The following is a 24,680-nucleotide window of genomic DNA, read 5'->3' as shown; positions in this document are numbered from 1 at the left end:
AGCAGGGAAGTGATTCTGCCCGTGTACTCAGCACTGGTGGGGCCACACCTTGAGTACTGTGTCCAGTTCTGGGACCCGCAGTTCAGGAAGGATGTTGAGGTGCTGGAGCAGGTCCAGAAAACAGCAACAAGGTTGGTGAAGGGACTCGAGCACAAGTCCTATGAGGACAGGCTGAGGGAGCTGGGGTTGTTCAGCCTGGAGAAGAGGAGGCTCAGGGGAGACCTCATCACTCTCTACAACTACCTGAAAGGAAGTTGTAGCCAGGTGGGGTTGGTCTCTTCTCCCAGGCAGCTATCAGCAAGACAAGAGGGCATAGTCTTAAACTGTGCCAGAGGAGGTTTAGGTTGGATATTAGGAAGAAATTCTTTACAGAGAGGGTAATCAGGCATTGGAATGGGCTGCCCAGGAAAGTGGTGGATTCTCCGTCCCTGGAGGTTTTTAAGATGAGACTGGATGTGGCACTTAGTGCCATGGTCTAGTAACTGCGGTGGTAGTGGATCAAGGGTTGGACTTGATGATCTCGGAGGTCCTTTCCAACCCAGCTGATTCTATTATTCTATGATTTTATGATTCTATGATTCACTGCCAAGATATTGGAGAGCATGGCTTACACAAGCAAAGTACACTCAGGCAATTTCCCATTGCTTATCAATATCATTTTCCTGTGAAGCTTCATCTTACTTTGTAATCAACAGGTATAACAAGACAGCCTATATTTTGTAATAAATAATTTTCTTCTTCTCTTGATTTTTTCATGACAGAATCATGAATAAACTGGCAGACCAGCAGGACCACATGATACCATGAAGAGAAGCTTACAGGTCCTCTGTTGCCAACTGTTTAGTAAGTAAATATTAATTTTTATTCTGTTAGAAAAGAACTATTCAAATTCTTACGGAAGATAGCAGTATTTATGCTGGGCATGAAGAGAGTACTTAACCATGTGTCTTGCTTCAAGTACCTGGAGGAACCATATGGAAGTTAAATTATCCTGTTAACGGAAATATTTGGAAATGTATTAAAAGATGAGTTGAAGTATCATCTGATTTTGCAGAGTTTTGTAAAAGACTAAAATTGATTTGTTGTGCCTTGCAACTGTGAACACTTTCAGAAAAATGAGATATAGAAAGAGAGGATGGTGGCTGGAAGAAATAATGCGATGTTTTTGTAATCACGTTTTTTGTCTAGTTCTCAGTGGACAAGAGGGATCCATCTCACTTGGCATGTCTGGTGGTGGTCACTCAATAAAAAGATCTGTGAGTGAGGGAATGGAGCTCTAGATTCACACAGACCTAAATTCTGTGTCACTTCCTGAGATGACAAGGATTTTTTTTCTAGGTTTTGTCTTTTGGAAGAGTCCATCCAAGAGTCCAGTAAAAAGCCTCAGGTGAAATTTAGACTGTGTAGATGAGAAGTGTCTCCCCTGTTCATGGAAGTAAGGCAAGGTTTTAGGTATATTGACACTGTTGGGACATTTCTGTAGACCGCCAGTTTCCAGTGTCAATATCAAAAGCAACAACTTTTCTTCAAAGTTTTAGAGATAAAATAAATTAATTTTATATAAGTGTAATCACTTGCTGTCATGTTTTGCAAGGGAAATTGCTAATTTTCAGTGAAAAGTAAGAAAAAAAGGGTTTTTAATGTTGTCTCTTCAATTCAGCAGAATTTCTTACTACATATTTTCATAGACAATTTTGTATGGATTTCTCTTATTCTGGTCCAAGCTAGGCAGAAACCACAAAATCATCCTTGTATGCGTGGAATGAGCAATACAAAGACTTTTAGTTTTATTGGCATGTGTGAAAATTAGGTCTAAGAAGTATTTTATGGACTGTTCTAGAAACCTTTTGCTTTGCTAGGTTGGCTGATGTTCCTGTTCTTATTTACAGCTTCTCCTATGACATAGGAGAAACACAGCTGTATCTTCATGACTTTAGAGGGCAGACTCCAGAGGTGCATCCAAGGTTATTTTGTTTTCATGAGCATAAAGCTAGGCCAGATGTGCCTACAGGACCTGCCCAGCAGCACATCTTTGACTCCCAGATATTGGGTGCCTGGCTGGTGTGCAATGTGGGAAGAGCTCCTTAAGGAGGCTTATAACCAGAAACCCACTGACAGCAGTGGGGGCTGTGGTAGTTTTACAATAGCTAAGGACCAAGAATACTTTGCTTCATTTTGACATGTTTCTGTGTGTTGAAATGTGACTTAATTCTAAAATTATCTCAGTTGCTGGACCAACATTGTAATAAAAATATGAAACTGAATTGTGTAAGTACATTTCTACCACCATTTAGGGAAAAGAAGAAAGGTATACTGTACATCCAGCCTATGTACAACATTCAGACTTTTTGTAACTATTTTTTTTTTTTTAATATTATGTTTCGTGGCTTGGCAGCATTCTCCATTGTTATCCCTGCTGTTTTAAACTGTTTCAGGGTAATATGTTGAAGAGCTAGGCAGTAAATAGAGGGACACTGAAAATAAAGAGGGAAAGACTGAGAAAACTATATATATGTATACACAGACATATAGTATGAATATGCAATGATATTGTGAAACTCTGTGATGTAATTTGAAAAGATGGATTCTGAACATACTGATTCTACTGACAGATAAACAAACTGCTTTATTTCTCTAAGTGCAGCAAAAATATGTAATAAATGTAGTTATCATTAACAAATGCAACAACTATATAACTATATAAGAGGTATTTTGGGCATCTAGAATGAGTGTTTTCACTGGTTGATTGGTTGGTTTATAAAAAGCCTGTGGCAAGATCCTCCAAGTTACTTAAACTCTGTTAAATCAGTTTTATTTTAGGTACACTGAGGTGTGTTACCTAAGCTCACTTTTTCCCCAGTTACACCACAATGCTAAAAACAAACTCCAGAGAGTGCATTCTGTCCAAGGAAGAGGAAATTACTTTAATGTGTTTCCTGTAACTGTTCTTAATGCTATAAGAAGGGCCTGCAGCATGGTCTTCTCTGTTTCATTTGCACAAAAGGGGGAAAATTGCTGCTACTATATAGCGGGAAAAAAAAAAAAAAGCCAACCTTCAGAGAAAGTATCAAAAGAGGATATTCTACTTCAGGCTGATTCACCAATGTCCTTCACCTGCCTGCCTTCCTCATCTGCGACTGCAACAAGTGGGTCTGTGGTGCTGCCTCGAAAATGTGGCAGTGTTTTCATATTGTCTGCTGTGGTGCGAGTGATTAATGGAGGCTTAAGGCTACAGAGAGAAGTGCCCTATGTGTGTATTCTTGTGAATACATACACAGGGCATACGTAAACATGCAAAAGCATGCTGGAACAAAATGGCAGTTTTTGTAGAAACAGTGATGAGCTGGAGAGACAAAACTCTGTGTGTGCTTGTGAGTGTTCCTGTGGCTAAGAAATGTAGGGAGAAGCAGTTTCATCTCCAAACTGGTGTGTCGTTATGAGGCTTATCACATTTTTGCTCGAGTCTCAGCTGTGCTACTGTAGTGGCTACACTCATCTGTGTGTTCGTTTCCACCTCTGTTCATCTGTGCTGTGTTTGTGCAGTGTCTGAGACAGTGGGACCCTTGTACTCATGAGGGCTGCCGGGCTCTGGGGCTGGAAGAAAAGACGTAAGTAGATATTGGTTTGTTTTACAGACAGTGGGATTTGTTAGCTGTATTTTTAAAAATTACACTCATTTATAAGTAAGATTTTGATTGTAGCTTGCATCTTTTTTTGGTGAATTTTAGATGAGTTACGTAATCATTCTATTGCCATCCGTACTCTTTTGCTGTGCTTTCCAAAAAGAGCACATTCCACCCATTTATGCTGATCAAGAATAGCATGTGAAAATGGCACTAACAACAGCTCCCCTTTTGAATATGGCTATAGCTGGCTTGAATCTGCTCCCAGTTGTCAAGAGACAGACTTTGTAAAAATTGTAGTGCTACATTTGGCCCCAGACAGGGGCTCTGGGCAATGCTACTTTACCTCTAGTCATTCATAATTTATGAATAAGTAATTAAATGTGTGATGTAACTATAAAGAAGTAGTGCTTTCAAACTGTATCTTCGAAGATTCTATTTAATCTGAAATCTCTTAAGACATTAAAAAAAAACCACATAAAAAGACTAAACCAAAAAATTTGGAAGAGGTTTCTTAGTAAGAGCTCTTTGAAGTCAGAAGCTATATTCAGCTGATGAGGACCAATTAAAGCAGAACATGTGTCCACAATTTGCTGCCATTTGTTCTAGACACATCTTTATGGATGAAGTTTGTTGCCTCTGTAATGATGAAGATGCAAATGCCTTACCCATGAGGCTGAGCGATCTCCATTTTTTATAAAGACCTAATGTGGTGATTTAAGCCCTACAGCATGAGCCACAATATGTCTGCATTTTCTGTAATAAAACATGCACACTATAATTTGCCATGCGTGCACTGTTCACTAATGGCTTCCAAGTTGCATATAAGCTAGAGAAAAATGTGGCGACAGGTAACTGGTGAAAGCTCTTGGCACACAATTTGTAAACGGGACTTTCTTCTTCAGCCATTATTTTCCTGAACAAATGGAAGGACTTTTATTACAGCACTAAGGTCTGTATGAGGACCTGTCACCGTAGCATCTGAAATAAACACCAATCTGGGTGTTTCTTCATGCCATTATCACTTAGTGCATTCCCAAGTATCACTCTTTCATCTCTGAAACCTGGCACAATGCCCAGTAGTATCAATAGAAAGAGCTTCCTATCTGCAAGTGTGTACCACTCACTGTGGTAAAATGAGCAAAAATGGCTGTGAGTGGCTGTGCCTTATAACACAGGCTGTCACAAATCTGGTTTCCACTTGCTCCCCTTCCTCTGTTTTAACTGGCAGCTTGGCTGCCTTTCAGTTGTCTCTCACAATGCAGTTCATCCTGTAGAAAGGGTGAGCACAAGCCAGCATTCCATTCAAATATGAAGTAAGTCTGAGGGCTCGTCCCTTTTTTCGTAAATATTTGATGAGCAACATGAGTTTGTCAAATTCCTGTGTAAGAGAAGACCCAGTTCTCAGTGACTTCTGAAAGGTGTCGAGCAGCACTATCTCCTAATGCCTCTTGCATCTAATAGGAACCCACACCCACCGACTCCTGTTTCTACTGCCAAGTGCTGTCTGTGAATAATTACGTGTTATTAATAAGATGGTATGCACTGATGGCTCGTCTATACAATTATACACGGCTCGTTTAAAGCAAGTGAAGAGGCATGGTAACTACAAAAAAGACTACTGCCAGAAGCAGAGGAATAACCTGTTCTCTGCTCATGGTAGTAGATAAGACATGAAGAAATGGATTTATAGAGCAGGTAGCTTGACATTAGACATCAGGCAAGCATGCTTTAGCAGGTTAGGATATTGAAATGCTAGAACAGGCTAATCAGGAGGATTTAAGTCCGGCACGGAAGCACCGAATGGAAAAAAAAAACATCTCTCAAGGGAGACAGAGGTCATCTAGATGATTTCAAAAGCTCCCATCAAACCCTCCGATCCTGTGACCAGTAGGTACTGTGTCCTTAGTGCAAATGAGCCTGCTTGCTTCCACAGAGGGCTCTCAGCTTGCACAAGCCATGTATAATTAATCCATGCACTAGAAACATAGAACTGACGTGAGCTTAAAGGTACTTGGGATCACTTGATACAGATCAGCGGAGAGTGTCTGCCTATCATTCACAAGGACTCACAGAGAGAAAAGAAAACAATGTTTTTGTTGTGTGCTGTTAGACTAGTAGGTATAGCCTGAGCAAAGACAACAGCAGGGAGTGGTTATCCAGTAACAGATTCCATCTGGTTTGCTTAAAAATTAGAAAGGTAAACAGCCTCTGGCTATGCAGTGTATCGTGTACAGAGCTTTTTGGGATACTCACTGGGCTGAGGCATTTGTATTTGAGAGTCACATGGCTTGGTAACAGCCTGCCCATCGGGCAGCTCACAGCAAGCAGTCCATCAACACTTTATTTTCCCAGAATTCAATTAAAGGTTGTTGCTTCGGTTTCTCAGCAAAAACTGCCTTCTTGAAAGAAGCTGCAACCTTCCATTTTGTGATCCTGTCCTGGAAAACAGACCTTTTTAAAGAGGGCTATAAAAGCAAACCAATGCACCTTGTAAAGAAACTAAATAGAATATGCATTTTCTTATCAGATGTAGGCTCCAGTGCCCTTGATGTGCCCTTTAGTGAGATTTCAGCTGCACGCACATACAAGAGAAAGGGTTCCTGCTTGCTGCCTAGATAAGCACAACTCAGTGAATGGGATGGCTGTTGTCATTCCAAACCTGAGATTGTTCCCATGAGTAGCTCTCAGTGTTTATTTTAAATTCGCTGGTTCCATGAACATTCATGCCCTTAAAGGCATTACGAGTTGATAGCATTTCACAGATAGCATGAACTCTTTAACGAGTTTGAGGTACATCTGTTGGGGAAGTACATCTATTGCTCTGTTTTGCCAAGAGCAGATATAAATTTAGGACATAGCAACCCACTCAAACAACTAACATATTGTGAAAAGTTCTCCACTTTTCTTGCAGATTTGTTGAAACACAGAAAGATGTGGAATAGGCCTGGTGCTGTAGAATTTCAAGTCATGGTTTAAGTCCTTGACACTGAATTTGGGGTAAAAAGCCAACAGACAATTACGTTGCTCTTTCTACTGGCAAACAAGCAATTCCTGCCTTTGCACATGTAATTTGATAGTCTGAGTAAGTTCTTGGCATTAAGCACCTTCAAATTTATACTTATACTGGTACTTATTTGCACTAGAACCCTGTAGATTTTTCAAAATTAATGAGAACATGGATAACTTCACAGTGTTTATATTCATCAAGCATTCACACACCACCTGTGTGACATTCTGGTAACAATGTCCATGATCATTATGCTAGAAAACCAAAAGATATCAAATAAATATATATATGTATGTTTATCCAAACTGAAAAATGCTGCAAGGATTTGGTTTTAAAATTCCTTACCACCTTGTTAAAACAATAATCTCATATGTCAAAAATTAATCCACAATATTATTTCCAACTGATGTTGGGAATTATTTGAGTTTTGGACCTGAAGTGATCCCCATTGTACAACAGTGTGTCTATCTAATCTATTTTAGATTTCATGCTCTTTGCCTCACGCCTTGAGAGAGAGGTTTTAGGGGGAGAGTGAATAGGCAGCAGTACAAATGTGACTTTTCTCTATTTTCCCTTTCAACCATCTCTAATAGAAATGAAACTTCAGGAACAAAGACTTATCAGCTTGTGCAATTTCATGTGTGTGTCTTTGACACTCAGCATCGAGTGGAGGAAGAAGTGTTACTGATATGCAGGCAAGAGCCTAGCAACCATGAAATATTGGTCCTGCTGAGTTCAGTAGCAAAACTCCCATCGACTTTAGCAGGATTGGGATTTTATTCCCAGCCTGCATGCTCCCAACTTGCTTTGATATGTTGCAATATAAAACAAAAATATCCTGTCAAACATTTATTTCTTTCCCCAAAGCCTTCTTTTCTTCCCATCTGTGCCTAAGAGACATTGGTGTGGTTTTGACAATATTGCAAGCAAGCCCTACTCCAGCAAAGGCAGTTAAATATGTAAATTGAGTTCTTAGCCCCAGGCAGACTGTGCCTACAGCAGCCACTAGCCATAGGCTTCAATCGCCATTGGACTGCATTCCAATAATTTGAAATAAGAAAATTTATATGTCAACATGCACGCTGGGGTCTGAGGTCCATGAACTATCCAGTGCCTGTTCCTGTGAGAAAGACAGAAAAATTGCTCTTAGATACTTAATATACATTGTTATCTGATATTACCCCATGTGTGAGCTGCCATGAATGAGGACATGTACCACTGGTATCAGTAACAGCGATATTTATACTGAAATATATTAATTATACTATATTTAAACATTTTCCCATGTTTAGGTGCTGAAACTTTTTTATGTTAAAAGTATCTTTGACTTTTGGCAAAGCCTTTGAACTTTTCTCCCTCCAGCTTCCCCTTGGCATGCTACGTCCCATTATTTTTGAGCAAGGGAGACCTAACTGTGGAGATTATTGCAGCTATGATTGCTCATGTATGTGTCCATTGTAGCTCACTACAGGCTGTGTAAATAATTTACAAGAAATACTTATAAAACCAAGCTCATTGCAGGCTGTGGAAACAGTTCAGAAGAAATACACATAAATCAAAGTGTCATCCAACTCGGCGGCATGTGCTGGGTATTATCCCTATCTGTTCTCTAAATAGAAAATATGTGGATGTCCTCTGTGGTTCTACAAAAAATCTCCAAAGCACTTGAGCATATGCCAAAATCTAAGCACATGCAACTCAGTGAAAGGATTCAAAACTCTACCTGCAAAGAAAACTTGCTTTGAGGTATCATCAAAGTTATCCTTTGGAATAAGGCCATTGCTTCTTGAAGCAGTGCATCCAGCTGGTCTTTATTTTGAAAACAGGCATCTGCAAAACTTCCTTTACAAGTCAAGGCCTATACATAATTAGTATGAATGTATTGTTTTGTAGTACACTATTGGTTTAAACTATGCATATCCTCTAAAGCCTGAAACCTCAAGGGCAGGATGTGCTCCCGAGGTCTGGAAAAAGCCCATAGTCTCCTTTCACATGATTTTATTCCCCACATTATTCTTGGATAAAAGGAAGATGTTTGTTATGTGTTCTACAAAAGATGTTTGAAAAGTGACCTTGGCAGGAAAAATACTCTACCCCTGCTATAGTAACTTAAAGCCATTCCTCTACTAGGTTCACAAAAGGTTCTGGAAATGAGGAAAGTTTATAGCGTGTCACATCCCTTCAGCTAGAGAAGGCAAGGAAACCACAAACCTTAGGCCCTTTCCTTGGGGCGGAGGTGCAGGGTCTCCAGCAGACTCACCAGCTGGTGAACCTCTTCTGATGTGCACCACGAGTGCCCAGGAGGAACCCACCATTCCAGGTTTTGGAGGAACAGTGCAGTGTGACCCTGCCATCACTGAGCTTTTCTGCTGCACTATGATGACAACAGGATTCTTGAGCTACTCTTGGCAGTCAAGACCAAGCTTCTGTCATATCCAGGGTCAAGGACAGGATTTCTGGGGCCAGGTTTTCCACATCAGCAATGCTTAATAACTAATTTTGGCACTCAGTGAATTTTCCTAAGTACCTAAGCAGATTAACCTGCGTTCTTCCCAGTGGGTAAGTAGGAAACTTCCACAGGTGCCTTTAGGAAATGCACTAGGCATGTCTCTGATACAGAGTGCCAAGATACTTTGGAAAATCTAATCCCTTTTCCTTGAATGTAAGGGAGCAGACTTTGTTTCAAAACTATGTAATACTGTGCAGAGCATAAATATTTTGCTTTAGAATTAGTGAATATTAATCAGTGCTTGCTAAGACCAGGTTATAAGGAAAGGAAAAAATAAAGAAGAGGCATGGAAGGAAGCAACACGGGGGTGGGTAGAGAGATGGCCAGGTATTCCTCATAATAAAGCAGATACATTAATTTCTTATTGAAGGTATAATTGCAATCTTTAGATGTATTTCATAAACCCACTCAAACACTTGTGCTGATCAGATTTATTGCATATTCTGTATTCATTATACTGTTGTTCCTAACTCTCTACTGCAGGTACATGTAAATATCTTTCAAGCTACTGGCATCATCAGTAGAAAGACGTGTGTGCTCTGGCAGAATAAAGCATGCTCTGCATTAGAAAGCTAAAATATTCCTCACATGGAAATGTTCAGACCCCCCACAACAAACTTTATCTCATTGAGGTCTTTAACACATGTACATTCCTTATTGCTAGAAAAGGAATTGGCAATTCCCTCTCATCCCTAAAGAATATTTGTATTAATTAACTCGATAGCCAGTGTCATCAATAGTTATGAGTCATTGCAGGAGACCCTGAAAGAGTTTGAAAATATGTGCATTTATACAAGACCTCACATCACATTTCATTGTGACTTGCAGAGTGAACCATGGAGTATTAGTCCTTTTGTGTAAACTGCGTGGAAAACAGCATGATTTCTGACCAGGTTATAAATCCATTTTGTGCAACCCAGGGCTTTGTTGCTGCTGGAATTCCCATGCAGACAGAATGTTAGGGATGCTCAGTATTTTAACACAAAGTTTCTAATTCTTTATGCATTTGGAAAAGGCACTGCTTCTTCAAGTTAGCATCCCATGGGAAGTAGAATGATGATTTTGCAGTATCTTCTAGCACATTAGATTTCACTGGGTCCTGTAGAGGCTACAAATTCATTATGCTATCACAGCTTCTCGTTGATGAGGGCATTTACAATTAACATACAGACATCACAAGGCAAATGTCAAAGAGAAGAAAGTAAAGATAAAAAACAATGAGAACACCTAATAAATGGACAACAGTATGCTTGCAGGGCAAAATACTTGTGTTCGAATAGACAGAGTTAGTTTAGCCTTAAAGCACATGGAGAGAAGGAAAGTGGCTTCAAGTCCTGTGATCTTTCGACCTTGTCTTGGAGGTAGAATGGATCAATTATCTCCCATTTTATGTCATTCACTTCAGTAGTGCTGGGGTTTGGCAGTGTTGTTTCCTTAGAGCAACTAGCCGTTTCACCTAGTTCCAAGCTGTTTTGTTGTGCCATTCCAGGAAGGAAGAGCTGTTTTTCTGATCAAGGTTGTATGCATGCCTGAGAGCCTCATGTTAAATCCCTGCCCTGGGACCTACTTCTTAGTGCTGAGGTTGTGAAGCATAAAGTTAATCACATTACAGTCTGTACTGCACAGAGGTGCCCTGAAAGTTGTTAAGGATGAAGCCTGCACCAGAGAAACAGCAATAGGTGCTTAGGAAAGGAGGATCCTGCAAGTCTGATTCCCAGGAGCAGACAAGGAGAATGTGGAGGAGTGGAGTAGTGGCTACAGCTTAATAGGAATGGACACTAGCAGCTTTTTTTTTTTCATGCAATCCCTTAGGAGAGAGATCATCTACATGATAGAGTAACACTACCCTGGGCCTCAGCTATGCATACTGCAGTGCATCTTTCCTTGCCCTTGGGACACTTATGATTGGAACCATTAGTTTCAAAAGTCACTGCTGAGCATGTGTGTGACTGGCAGGGAGTCAGATATAAATCCTCTGGCCTCTGAGGTGGAGACAAATGAACCACAGGCAGGATAAGACGGAGAAGGTTTAATGTATATCATCAAAGAAAGAGGTTCTACAGTAAAAAGGAAGGTCCTCTTTCCTTGTAGATTCAGAGTCAAAAAGAAAAGCTGGGATGAGTGGTGTGCAGTGTATGTAGACTTGACTAGCTCTTGTTTCAGGAAGATCTGTGTCAGAAACAAAAGGCAGTTCTGCCAAACATGCCTTAAGTCTGAATTGTTATTGGGATCATCTCAATGCTCCTGGCAGTTAAGCTTCTCTCAGTTACAGGGCACTTGTCTTTACAGGTTGTTCCCAGATGGAAAACATCCCTCTTTCTTGCAGAAGGGGATGACATCATTTAGTGACTTCATGTGGCTCTTTGCAACCCTGAGAAGGCCACTGTCCCCTTCTGTGCATGTTCCCTGCTCCTGGCCTCATGTAAAATAGGCAGGATAGTAAACCCGGCAGCAGGGCAAGCTTTGGGGATGCTGTAGCACCAAGCCCAAACCAGAACATCCAGATAAATGTGCTTCTTTCCTAGCAGAGCAACTTGCCTTTCCTAAAGTGGTTTTCACTGCTGCATAAAAATTTTCAGCTTAGTTCCCCTGGTTTGTGGCGACCCAGAGCTGCACAACACAGCTCAGCTCAGCAGCTTGTGTGTCTGTGGACTCTGGGCTGGCTGTGCTCCAGAGCAGCCCCATCACAAAAAGAACAGCTTGAGGGTTACATTCAATTAGCATAAATTGCTAAAGGCCCAAAATATGTTGTAGAGCCACCATGGACTGTTAAGCCTCAAAGTGTGTTCCCTTTTTCTTACTTCTTTTTCTTTGCTGGCTCTGTGGAGGACAAAGGCTTAGAGCCCATTTTGTCATTCTCAGAGGAGGAATGTAGCTGATGCAGCTGCAAGAGTAAGGCCCAAAGCACCTCCTAATTTCTAGGAGACCTTGGGCTTTTTTCCTTGTCACTGCATTTCACGGGATCTCTTGTTCCTACGTGTCCTATCTTTTGAACTGTAAGCATTTTGGGCTAGGGGTTGATAGTATTTGGATGTGTTGTACAGTGTGGAGTATACATTTGGCTCTCAGTTAGTAATTATAACAATTAATAAGAAATACCATATGGCTAAAAATATTGTAACTCTCAAAAGAATTCTTGGGCCATTTATTTTTTGTGCGTATGAATGTGTGCCTCATTTAAGCCAATTATTTTTCTATTAACAGGCATTGGTTATGCCATCCTTCTGCTTTTATTTTTTTGAAGTATTCAGATTATTACAGAAAGTGTGAAGAGCAAATGAAAAAAGAAATCTGTTTCCTAGTACTTGTCTTTTAAAATTAAATTTTCTGGTTGAATAATCCTACGTTTAATCCTCAGAGGAATGTGTCCCTTATAGGGAACATTCTCTGCATCCTCAGGTGCCCACTGTCAAAATGTCAGAGGATGGAAGATGAATTCACATGAATTCAAATGAATGTTTTTTTACGACTTCACCAACACCTATCTTAACATATTTAAATATAAATGTGAAATTTATGGACTAGAGACATTACTCTCAAAATTTAATTTCCAAGTTGCATTCTGCTTTTCAGACAATGCAGCAAAGTATGGTAAGAGTCCCTCTTACTCCCTGTCTTGTGAATTATGAGAGACTGGGAATTCTTAGGTCTAGCAGAGATGATGCTTTTCAGCATGGCATGACAAGTGTAAAGCCCCTTTTGTCCTATGGATTGAAGGGTTTCAAGCTTTGTATCCATGGAGGAATGGAGATCACACATGGTCCTGTTGTATCTCCAGACTACATTTGTGTGTCCCACTTTTTGGACTAGAGGCATATTGTCACTGGCTGTGACAAAAGTTTCTGTTCCTGTTCAGTGACTACTTTGATAGCAGTGGGATGTTGCTGAGCCCGTGATCCAGCGCAAAGGATGCATCAGTGTGTGTTTGTTCTGGCCTGCAGGATTCACAAGAGGATAAAACACAAACCAAGTATGCAGGTCACCTCGGTACTTAAATCATCAAAGTAGTATTTACAGTTGATTTTGAAAGTAATGCATGTGCTTATAGAGGTGTATTTCTCTAAAATTTGTCTGTGAGTAGAATATGATATTTATTCTTAAGGAAGGATTGCCGTGTAGTGCGCTCATTTCACTGATAATTTCCAAAGAACTATTTCTTGTGTTTAAATATTAAGTAGAAATTACTGAAAAGCTTTGACTGCTGCCTTTGTGAGAACAAAAGCACAGGTAAGTATATTTTCAAAGTGTGATCTGATATGCTGAGGAAGAACATGAGGGAGGGATGTGCAAAAGGATGTAGGTTTATGTTATTATTTTTTAAAAACAGTCAAGACTTTATTTTGTGAAGTAAAGTTGTTTTGTGGTGACAGATGTATAAAGACATTGATTGTTTCAAACTCACGTGTCACTGGCAGATGAATAACAAGATTGTACAAAGAACTGCAGTCGGATCAGCAAGCATGATTTTTACCAGTCAGAGAGCTTTTGGAGATTACAGTATAGCATGAAGAATTTATTGAGGTGATTTATCCACAGTGCCTGTGAATACATTATGTCCATACTCTGTCTCAACCAGTATAGAGCGGGTCTCAATATCTACAAATGTATTATTAATGTTACTTTGGAAAGCAATACGTTTTTGCATAGTTTCAACATCCTTCGTGTTCGTGGATTTCGAACATAACTCTAAACTTGCAGTAAATCTTCTGCTATCGAAACAAATAAATTTTATTAAATATTATTAAAAGGAATTTTAAAAATGACATTTCATAACAATGCTCAGTCATGCTTTCTGCTGCTGAGAGCCCCTGACAACCAGAAATGGAAACCTCTGTAAAAGAGACTTCTGAAAAAGCAAACGAGGAAAATTGACTATCCTGGTTTTGCCTGCGGTGCTGTCTTCTTGTTTTGGAAGCTTCCATCAATAGGTGTGCTTTGTACAAGACAGGTGAAGAAAAGCAAGCTAAAAAAGGGGCAACAGAGGAGGCATTATTTCATTTTCAGTACTCAGCTTTTCCTCTGCATCCATCAGTTCTTGTGCTAGGAGGGAAGCAAGAAAAAGTGACTTTGGTAGAGGAGGAGACCAAGAGGGTTTTTTTGCAGTCAGCAACAAGACAATTGTGCCAGGAAAGACTTCACCTCATGTGGTTTTGTCTGTCACGGTATCAGTGAGGGTGAGTTCTTTCTGATTTGCAGTGTCAAGCAGTTCTTCAGCTGTTCACCTCCTGCTCACAAGAGCCACTAGCTGAGCATGCTGATTTTACCTCCTGCCAAGGCTTTCAGGTCCATGTATTTCATTGCTCATTGTCCACAGCCAGGGTTGAATTACCAAAAGAAGTAGCTCCTTTACAGCCACCAAAAAAGGACCTACACCTAGAATTTCCTATTGCAGCATTTCTGAGTGCTCCTTGGGAAGTGTAGATAAAGGAGTCTGGCAGAGCTGCCCTGTTTGGCAGCCCTTTGGAAACTGCCACTGGAGGTAGAAGGAGAAGAGTGGAATAGGCAAGGGTAGCCCACCCAGCAAGGGTGGGGAAGGTTGCTCTCTGATTAGTGTTGTTCCCTGCACATCAAAGCTGTAGTGAGAAAGAAAATGAAGTCATTCCATGAGGCCAGTCATCTGTGGCTGCCTTTTCATAGCGGAACATGTTTTCTACAATGCATCTGTGCAAGAGTAGGATACAGTCATGAATTTGGCAGTGAGAAAATTATCCCTTTATAAAGTTATTAACTGCAAGGGTTTCATTTTGACAACCCTGAAATACACAAGACACTGAACTGAGATCTTCTCAGCTTAGGAAAATTCAAAACTGATAGCTCTTCACTGAGTTATGGCAGAATATTGTGGAAGCCTCTGGTAAACAAGCTTTAGAGATTTACATTCTTCTGTTTTCTTTTCTGAGTAAGCCAATACATATTAGTCCATCAGGCACTATTTTTTATGCATGTGTGGTAGGGTGCCAATAGTATTATGCTTGTCATTACATAAGATCAAAAATGAATTAATTTGTAACACATATTCCAATCTCAAGACCCTATTAATTTCAGTGAATTTCAGGGTCTGGTTTGAAGGACAAGTATTTTGATGAAGACATAAATCACCAGTCATAAACACCTCTTTTGTTATTTTCATATATAAAATCAGTAAATGCATTAGAGGTTCACTGATATCACTCATAGTGCTTCTGGTCACTAGAGAGGATGTATTTTTCCGACAGGTCTGGGACTTTGATGTTTAAATTAAAGCGCAGGAATATTAGAATGGGAACTCCATGTATCCAGCAGGAGACTGGTACCTCATAGTCTACTGAGTTTGCCACAAATTTCAGTAATTTAAAATATTAATTTATTTTTATTCCATTACTTAATCCATTTTTCCATTGTTCAGCATAAGAGAATTTCAACCTGTCTGCCATACATGCATTAAGCACATCTACTATCCTGTTCTTGCATTCATCAGACACTGTAGATTTTTAAGATGTTGCCTCTAGGGCAAGTTTGCGTATGAACTGCATCAATCTTGTGCTTTCTTCCCCTTCTCTGACCCCATTTTCATTTATAGAGGACCTTGGCAGTGCTGGTTGTCATAGGAACATGGTAGGATTGTTCAACAGGAAAAGGGGAGGTGCATAGCTTTGCCCATAATGCATTCAGGCTGCTACCTCTGGGAGGTGCATCAGCAAGGGACGCGACATGGAAACAGTCATCGGTGACTTTGCAGTTGCAATACCATTCTGGTGAGGGCAGTGGAATTTCAGTATTCCTATTTCTAGCCCAAAAGTCTTTACAGCCCCCAGCAAGGGCTGGGAACCCGTTGTTTAAGTGCTCCGCAAACATAAAGGTGATAGACATGTGTAAGTGAGGTGTATAGCCTGCTGTTCTGTCATCTCATGGAGCAGATTTCGCTATGATGCATTTCACAGAAATATTGCAGAACTTCTCAGTTATTTGGTGAGGAGACACTGGAGTTACCAAACTGTATCTCCTATGGCCTTCACAGAGAGGCAGAAGCTAAACTGTGTAATGGACAGCTAGTCTTCAGCCAGAAAGAGTGCTCCATGGCACAGTTAGGAGATGGTGTAAAGAAGAGACCTTGGAAATGTATGTCTGACTGCTATTCTTCTATAGTATTCCTGTCAGCAGCCTTCTAGCTATTTATTCAGCTTTGAATGGAATTGTATTTGTGATGGCTCTTCTCTAAAGCCAATTTTTGTGATGGAGGGGATTAATGGGTCTCTTTTGAAAGGAGTTTTTCTTAGTTCTAAGTCAGTATGCTAAAAGCACCCTTAGGCTGTTTTTAATGTATGTTGGGATTGCAATACTCTAAAACATTGCTGGCAGTGATGGAGCACCTGCAGTTTTCATTCCTTTAATTTTATTTCCTAGCATTTAAACGGGAATTAATCAGACTGTGAGGAGAATGCTGCAAAGTTTGGGTAGAGTTGTGGCTGCCCAAGCTGCTTCCCTCAAAACAATATTGATGCTTCCCTCAAAAAAACCCCAAAAAACCAACAAACAATGTCTGTCCATTCCCCTGTGACCATGTCTACGCTGACAGTCACTAAATTAAATTCTTAGCCTGAATAAGGGAATGGAAGGTCCAGCTGAAGAGAAGATCCAGAATATCTGAAGAAGAAAAAAATAGTCCTGAATGTCTCTTATCTAAAAATTTTTGTTATAACTGAGATAAAAAACATTAACATGCTTTGGTAAAGAGGAAGCTCAGCAAGTACAAGTCAGTCAACAAAGCAACAGTATGTATAAAGTGAATGTGGAAACATTGGGAATGAGGATTAATTTTTAGTATTGTTTAAGAAGTATTTCACACAAGTGGATGAGAATGCAAGGGCATGAAACATGCTACATTTACTTCCTAACAAGAGGAAAGATTTCACAAAAGGGAAATCCTGGGATTTCTGCTGCTCCGAGTAACATTTTCAGGTTTCTTTCTAAATTTGCGTTTTTCAGTTTATGAGCTGCTTGATACCAAATCATTGCCATAAGGAACAAATGAAAATAGATTATTTTTAATGCTTCTGTAGGGTATAAAGATCATTCTCTGCCTATATTTCAAGTAAGTCTAGAGTCACACCATTCAAATTTCTTTAATTCACTAAATCACATTCTCAGTGCACAGAAAGAAGTGCATAATTAGCTTGGTTTAGGTCATTATTGCTCCACTGAAATAAATTATGCTATTATATATACATACTTTATACAGTATTCATTTATTTTATACATTATAGTAGTAAAATATGGAAATGGTACAGACAGGTATGACAGATACAAACTAGTTACTCATGTGAGCTGTGACTGGCTTTCTTGTGTCCTGTTAGGGTTCATGTTGTTGAACACTGTTCATTCTTCAGGACTTTGCCAGGCAATGCACGGCTTTACTGCAGTTAATAAAATACTGATACTGTACTGAAAACACATAATAGAATATTTATTTGCAAAACTTAAAGCTAGGTATTCATTAAAGCATGTTTTTCCTCCTGTTTTCCACATTAGCATAGTCTCACACAGACTCATACAGAAACATATATATATAAGGTCTGTGCAAGTTGTTTTTTACATGCAGCTACTCACATAAACACTCCAGCTGAAATCCGCCAAGTATCTCTTAATTTATTTTCTGATCCTTGACAATTTCTTTCTTTTGCTAGTACAGTTTAGACATTGTCAGAACACAGCTGGTGCAATCAGCTCCAGATTTGCATCTTGGTTGCTCTGATAATTTAATTTTAAGGAGAAAAATTTAATTGAGTAGATCATCTTTGATTTTATACTGATGTTAAATGCAATCTGGGTCCCTTCACATCTGTTCCAATGAGAAAGCTGATCTACTGAACTATTTTAATATTTCCATATCTCTTCTTTACTGCATTTGTTTTGAATTTTGCCTATTTATGACAAACCTAGATAGTAACAATCTATTTAAGCTGGTTGATACTCATGTGAGAGACTAACAGTGGACATCTGGCAGGGGTTGGATGTTTAATAGAAAAATGATCCCCTGAAGTGTACTGATTTTGGAGCTATACAAGTGCTGCACAGCCCAAGGAGGAAAGATGTGTGAAGTGACAGATGGATGCCTCTGGTTGACCTCTCTGTAGGTGCAGAAGGAGCAGATGGCAGGTGCGATAATGTCCAGACATATGATTTTAGGTACCTTTGCCCCCATAGCATGGCTGTGAAGAGGAGAAAGTGAGATAGGGTCTTGTGAGTTACTTTTCCATGGCACAGTGTGCTTCTCCGATTATTCAGACCCAGACACGGTTGTGAACAATTATGAAAGAATAATTTTGTGCATTATTTCTTCTTCTGAGGCTCTGGTGGTGTTTTGCACAGATAAACTGAACAATTTGTACCTCATTAGTGAGATCCAGAAGTGAATCACCCCTGAACTACTTCTGTGCTTCGAGTGCTATTAATATGTGCTGTAGATAGAGATAGGTAGTGTAATCATATGTATAATTAGTTTCTCTGCCTCTTTTGCAGGTGGAAAGCCAAATCTATGCAGGGATAGTGAATATAACTTACTAATTGGGATAACTTATTAAGCAAATTATGTGAAGACTCTCAGTGAGTCAGTGGTAGAACAGAGCTGGAGTGCCATCTCCAGATGCCCCATCAGCCTCTAGGAGACCACCCAGCTATGGCAGTGCCATGCAGCCCAACCTGTGCACAGGGTCCAGGTATCCTCTGACTGGGGGATTCTAGTTCACCTTAGTTGGAAGCATCAGGTTGGGGGTTTAGGCGTGGCATGATTATTGGACTCACATTGCACAAATGTCTGAAGAAGTATTTTCTGGGTAGTTCCTGGTTGTTGTAGATCTTGGTGAACACGGATTCAAATTTTAAATTTTTCTTCATTTGTTTTTCCTTGACTGGACTTAGTTCAGATGATGACTTGATAAAAGCAGGAGAGCGGTGATTTGACATGAGATTGCTTTTATTTCTCTGAGTGATAGCTGAGTAGTTCTTTTTTGGATGAGGTAATGCGTGATCATGAAGAGACATTAATCTCTACTGAGAACATTTTGTACAATGGAAAAATGGAAAGAAAATGAATCCAGGCTTTTATTCAGCTCTTGACTCTCTTTTTCCATAGCAGAAAGAACTGAGTGATTTCTAGGAAGGGTCCAAGTTTTCCCTTTTTTTGTCCCCGCCAGCAAGAAGCTAGAAGGCAAACTGACTGCACAGTCAGGGTATAGTGACATGTGGTATGACAGACCCCACTGACCACTGAGGAGCCCTACAGTCACCACCGCAGCAGTGTTGCCCACAGTAATGGAATCATATAAGGAAACCTTAACTTTAGGAAGCTTCTTCCTCTCATCTCTGAATATCCATCAAATCAATGGGTATTGATCTCTCTCTCAGCTTTCAGAAGCCACTGGAAATCAGTATGCAGAGATAAAAGAGGCCATTTAAGGTGAATAGGGTGAAGTTACTACAACCGGAAGAGTTCCTCTCAGATACAGCATTGTCAAGGTTGTGCTCCTCAAGTGCCAGGGTTAAGGCACAAAAGTTGAGGAACACTTTCTGTAGTTTATTATTTCTGGTGATCGTAATAGTCTTCTTGTGTTCAAGCAGGAGAATGGCTCATTTTTCAAACCCTGTGCACACATGTGCAATACCATCCTGGATCCTAATGCATTCAAAATCTGAACTGAGAGAAGATGAGCAAAAGCGTTATTTTAGCACTGGAAAACGGAAACAGTGTAGGAATGTAGGCTTCTCCAAGATTGGAGAGAGATCTGGTAGATCCAAATTCTACCCTAAAGGCCCTGCAGAGTGCTTTAGTACAAGTTCTTGACTCATCAACCATTCTAGCTTACTGAATTAGGGGAAAAATTGATCCTGTGTTAATTTCTCTTCTTTCTGGTCTTCAGGACTGTAGAAGGAAAAACTAACTAAACACTAAAGAGTAAATAACTTGATTTTTATTTCACTCAGAACTGTATAGCAAGTGTAAGTTCTGCAGATAGTTGCTGTGTGATTAGCACTCTTCTCACATAGGGAGCTTATCTTCTGGGGAGGCTGTTTCCCCGTAATCACTAAGGCTTTATGAGGGAGAAAAGTAATATGAAGTTTCTATTCTGAAAGGGAGTCTTTTTACTTCTCACCAACGTGGATAAACTACAGCGAAATGGTAGTGCTTGTTGAGCACATGGTAGTGATGATGAAAAGTCAGAAAAGAAACTCTCTAGACTCGTTTTGAGTATAGAAAGCCAAAAAACGCACACGTTTTTTGCAGCACCGGGTGCATTGGAAAAAATTCCAAAGGATGCACCCCGAATCACACAGGTTTCATAACTTTATACCATCCTCTAATTACAGATTCAAGAATTACCTCACCTGTCCCACTCCATTTTCCCCCACAGTATGCCCCCCTTTAGTCACTTGTTCTCTTGACTCCTTGGTTCTGGCATGGTTTCCTGCCTTCTGGATCTAGTTCAAGGCCCAAACCCAGTCTTGTCATGTCTGTTTCGTCTTCTTTCTTGCTTTTATCACTCTTCACAGGTGCAAGCAAGCATCTCTGTTTTAAAAAAATTCTTGCCTGTAACGAATCTTCACAAGAAATTGTAAACTATGCACTAACCCTTGAGAACTTCCAGCCTTACTAAAATACATGAGTTCTATGGCTAACACTCTCCTTTTAAAATGCTTAGTCTAAAAAAACGTAAATTCTATGGCTAACAATTTCTAATAAAGTAATTAATTTTACAGCTACAGTAGGACACCATTGCATGCTACCAGACAATGAAATGTATATTTCTTTCCCTCTTTAGTATGTACTGAAACTTTTGCCCCTTCTCTTCACTTGTCACATTTGTTAGTAACTGACCAAGAATATAATCTAATCATATCAACTCAACAGGTAGACTGAGAACACACTGAAATGTTTGTGTGCACCTCTTTCTTACTCACTTTCCCTGGTAGAGATGAGATTGAATTGATTTATACATTTTCATCCATTAAGAATCACAGACTCAAATCCTCTTTATTTATATTGAGTGTTTTCGGCTATCTTGAGTTTTCTTTCTGTCTCATATACTTTTTTTTGGTCAGTTTCTTTATCTTTTCTTGTATTTTTGTACTCGTTGTGTGGCTTCTCTTTGTCTCTCACATTTACTCGGCTTGCTGATCTTGGCCAGTGTCATTACGATGCTGTGTAATGCCCAGCTAGGAAGCATGTCTAGTCTTAAGCATGGCAGAGCAGGGTTGAGATGCTGTTCTGAATAACTGGCTTCACTGCCACCTTCTTAGTTTAAATCTCCCATTTGACCTTGAAAGACTTCATCCATCTTTTGCCTCGTTTCCCCATCCCTGCACCCTGCCTTGCCCACATCCTGTGCAGAGACTGGGACATGCAAACATAGCAGAACTCATGGCCATAAGTAATGTGGTGGTTTAATGTCGGCTTGTGGGTTTTCTTTTTAAATCGACGACAACTCCCTTCAGCAGTGCTTGCAGATGAAAAGGTCTTTTAAGTGTTGGGGAGCTTTAGTAGGGAAGGAACCACTTAATTCTGCGTGAGACTGAGCGTGCCTTGGAGGCTTCTCAGAATGAGTACATTTGAAGGAAACAACAGTTGACTTTTCTGAGAAAATAAATATTTCTAGTCTGCTCTGAGCATCCTCTGTGAAACAGACATGTTGGTTTGCAAATGGCAATTAAACGAGCTTTCATGCTGACCCTTTGGAATCACCCTTATAAACCAAACCCTAGACTTTTTGGTTTTGTTCCAAATGTGTATAGAGTTACTGACATGATTAAGGCCTTAAATGTATGGAGAGAGAGAGAGGGAATGAGAGAGAGAGAGAGAGAGAGAAGAGAGAGAGAGACTGAGAGAAACAGGGGTTGGTTTTTCAGCTCAGGAGAGGTGTCCTGCTCTGGATATGGCTTCTGGGGACATGCTCAGTGCATTGTGAATAAGATGTTTGTTTGTACCAGGGATGAGTACATACTGTCACTTTGAGAGAAATGATGCTTCTTCTAACCTTATGCTTACAAAGCATTAGGTGCCACATGACAAGCACAGTCATACTCATTAATTTGATACTCTGCTATTAAAAGCTGATTTTGTAAAACTGCTTGTTAGCACAGAATCACAGACACTGGAAACAACAAAAAATATATATTAGGACATACAGTTTATTTTTACACTCTACTAATTGTCTCCAGATGTCCCTGCATCATACTTTCCAGCCCTGATGCAGTCCTCTCTTAAGTCACACCTTGAGTTTAAAAGTTACCAAGGAATAACAGTTAAATGTCTATTTTTATCGCTTCCGATACCTAATGACTACACAGGACATGAAACCTAATTTATATAACACAGAGCTAGAATTATGTGGGAAAGGCCACAAAATTTTTCCCTTACTTCTATTTCTTCTTTGCTTATCTGTATACTCTTGGTTTTGGTACTGAGCATCATTTATTTCCCACTGACCCAAATGTTCCACTCTTGGTGCATTGTTCTTGTTTGGATGTAAAATGCAATGGACAAATACCCTAGTGCATTATAAAAATTGTCCAGGTAAAGTTAAAGGTTTCAATAAATAGACTACATCTTTTGGAACTTTTGCTATGTCAGAAAGTCTCACCTGATATTGATAAAAAACCTGATTAGGAGGGAACCTCCTCTTTTGTTCCTTCTTTATGCAAAGCTGGAGATAGCTTGGAAGGTATGCTTGAGAAACCTTTCATAATAAGTTAACATATTGCTTCATATATAATAATAATTACTATTACCTATTGCCAGTGAAAAAGCACATTGCACTTTTCCCCGCTGATGAGATCATGAACATCTTAAAATGATGATATTTAATTTATTGGCATTAGTATTCAGAGTGAACACAGCTTTATAATGAGTCACAAGGTATCACTTCCAGAGCTGGAACTGCTCCTTATGCATTGTGCTGGTTGAATTTAGAAGGGTTTTTTGTTTGTGTGTTTTTACTCGTTTCTGTACTAGAAGCACTAGCAATTTTAAATCAAATGTCAGAAAGGCATGAAGCTAAGTTTAAAAATTAAGCATTCATACGGCTCTTTCCATTCTCTCACAGATGTATGTTCAGTGGGATTTGATTATTTTGTTTCCTTGCACTCTTAATTATCAGACTGTAAAATCCCACTAAGTGGTTCACTGCAGTCTAATGTACCGTGTGTGTCTCCCAGAATTACTATGGGTGCCCCTTTATAGGCCAAATCAAGAACAGGGTCCCTGGCATCACATGCTCATACAGCAAGAAACAGGTATTCCTGTCCAAGTACCTTCACCTCCTATCTTACTAGATGTTTCAAGAAATTCATTTTGGAATTTGGCAAGGGAAGGGGAGATTACACATGGACAGATTCCCCTGCACGGATAGCAAAGCAATTACGTCCAATTTAAGACGACAGTCATCCAAACTGTTCTCCATGGAGCCAAATTGAAGTATACCCAAAGCAGATTGCAGGATGTGAGCCTAAATTTGAAACCTCCATATTCTTAGAACTTTTCTTTTTTAAAATTTAATTATTATTTACTGTTTGTTTACTTTGTAGCAGTTCTACCCTCCTTCATCAAGCAGAACATTTCCATAAAAATCAGCCAGTTGATTTGTGTAAACGTGGCAGATTCAAGCTTTCATTACTAGTAATAATACATTTATGGGACTTTTTTTTTCCACAATGTAGTGCCAGCTCTTCTTTCCACCAGGAGAGACTGTCTGTTCCATGGCAACTGGAATAGACATATGATTTTTCAGTGGAAATATCCCAAAGAGACTCATAACAATGAGGCCCCCTCAAGACTGATGGGAGGGAATTGGTGATTTTGAATAAAGGGCTCTGACCATTTTAGACAGGATATTTTCTGAAACAGTAGAGCAGCAAATCTCTGAAAACTCAAAGACTGTTAGGCAAAGAATTAACTTGTACTTCATAGCTGCTAAATTGAATTATCACTGGAGGGGAAAAAAGAACCCCTCAATGGTTTACCTAGACATTGATTCTCTGTTGTTCTCAAACCCCAGCTTTTGTGTGACAGGGAATAGTGGAGTCAAAATAAAACCCTTGTTCCACACCGTGGAGGATCCATACCTGCAATATAATTCAGGTAATTACAAGATTTTGGCAGGTTTACCTGCAGTTTAAATGACAGTCAGTGTCAAGTTAGTAGATTTCTTTTTCTTGAAAGCCCCAAATGTGTGGGTTTTGCTTCTTTTCTAACAAGAAGGGGTCTTCGAGTCCTGGCTATGTGCTCTGCAGAGTCGCAGGTCTACGGAGGGTGCTTGTGTGGGATTAACTCTGGCATCATTTACCTCAAGAAATCGCATTTCTTTGCTCTTCATGGAGCCTGTAAGATCTATTATCTATTAAGACATCCTATTTTGTAATGTCAAGATTTTGTGGGTCATGGTGGGAATGGAGATAGACATTTCCAGCTTCCCTTTCATGAGAAGGACAATGCTGAAGTTTCCAAAGCAGCAGCATGTGCTGGTGGGTGGAATAGCAGCTCAGGAGTCAAATTTCCAACATTCCAGCA

The 24,680-nt window shown here is 39.8% G+C and overlaps 1 protein-coding gene across 4 annotated transcripts in view; it reads left to right on the top strand.

Moving 5' to 3' along the window:
- TMEM108 (transmembrane protein 108) overlaps nucleotides 1-24,680 on the top strand; it is a 163,382-nt gene that overhangs the window by 74,623 nt on the left and 64,079 nt on the right. For 3 of the 4 annotated variants that reach the window (XM_018075869.3, XM_018075867.3, XM_018075868.3), the window contains exon 3: nucleotides 762-843. In XM_018075869.3, the coding sequence (XP_017931358.1) occupies nucleotides 804-843 (40 nt within the window). In that variant the 5' untranslated portion in view covers nucleotides 762-803. Of the gene's footprint in view, nucleotides 1-759; nucleotides 844-3,543; nucleotides 3,609-24,680 lie in introns of those variants that run through there. The other variant, XM_018075870.3, reaches the window with a different exon arrangement.

This window comes from Manacus vitellinus, unplaced genomic scaffold (genome assembly GCF_001715985.3).
Source record: "Manacus vitellinus isolate BGI_N305 unplaced genomic scaffold, ASM171598v3 scaffold_3_pilon, whole genome shotgun sequence".
Lineage (NCBI taxonomy): Eukaryota > Metazoa > Chordata > Aves > Passeriformes > Pipridae > Manacus > Manacus vitellinus.
The sequence above is the reverse complement of the archived record's forward strand: the minus strand, read 5'-3'. Positions and strand labels throughout refer to the sequence as shown.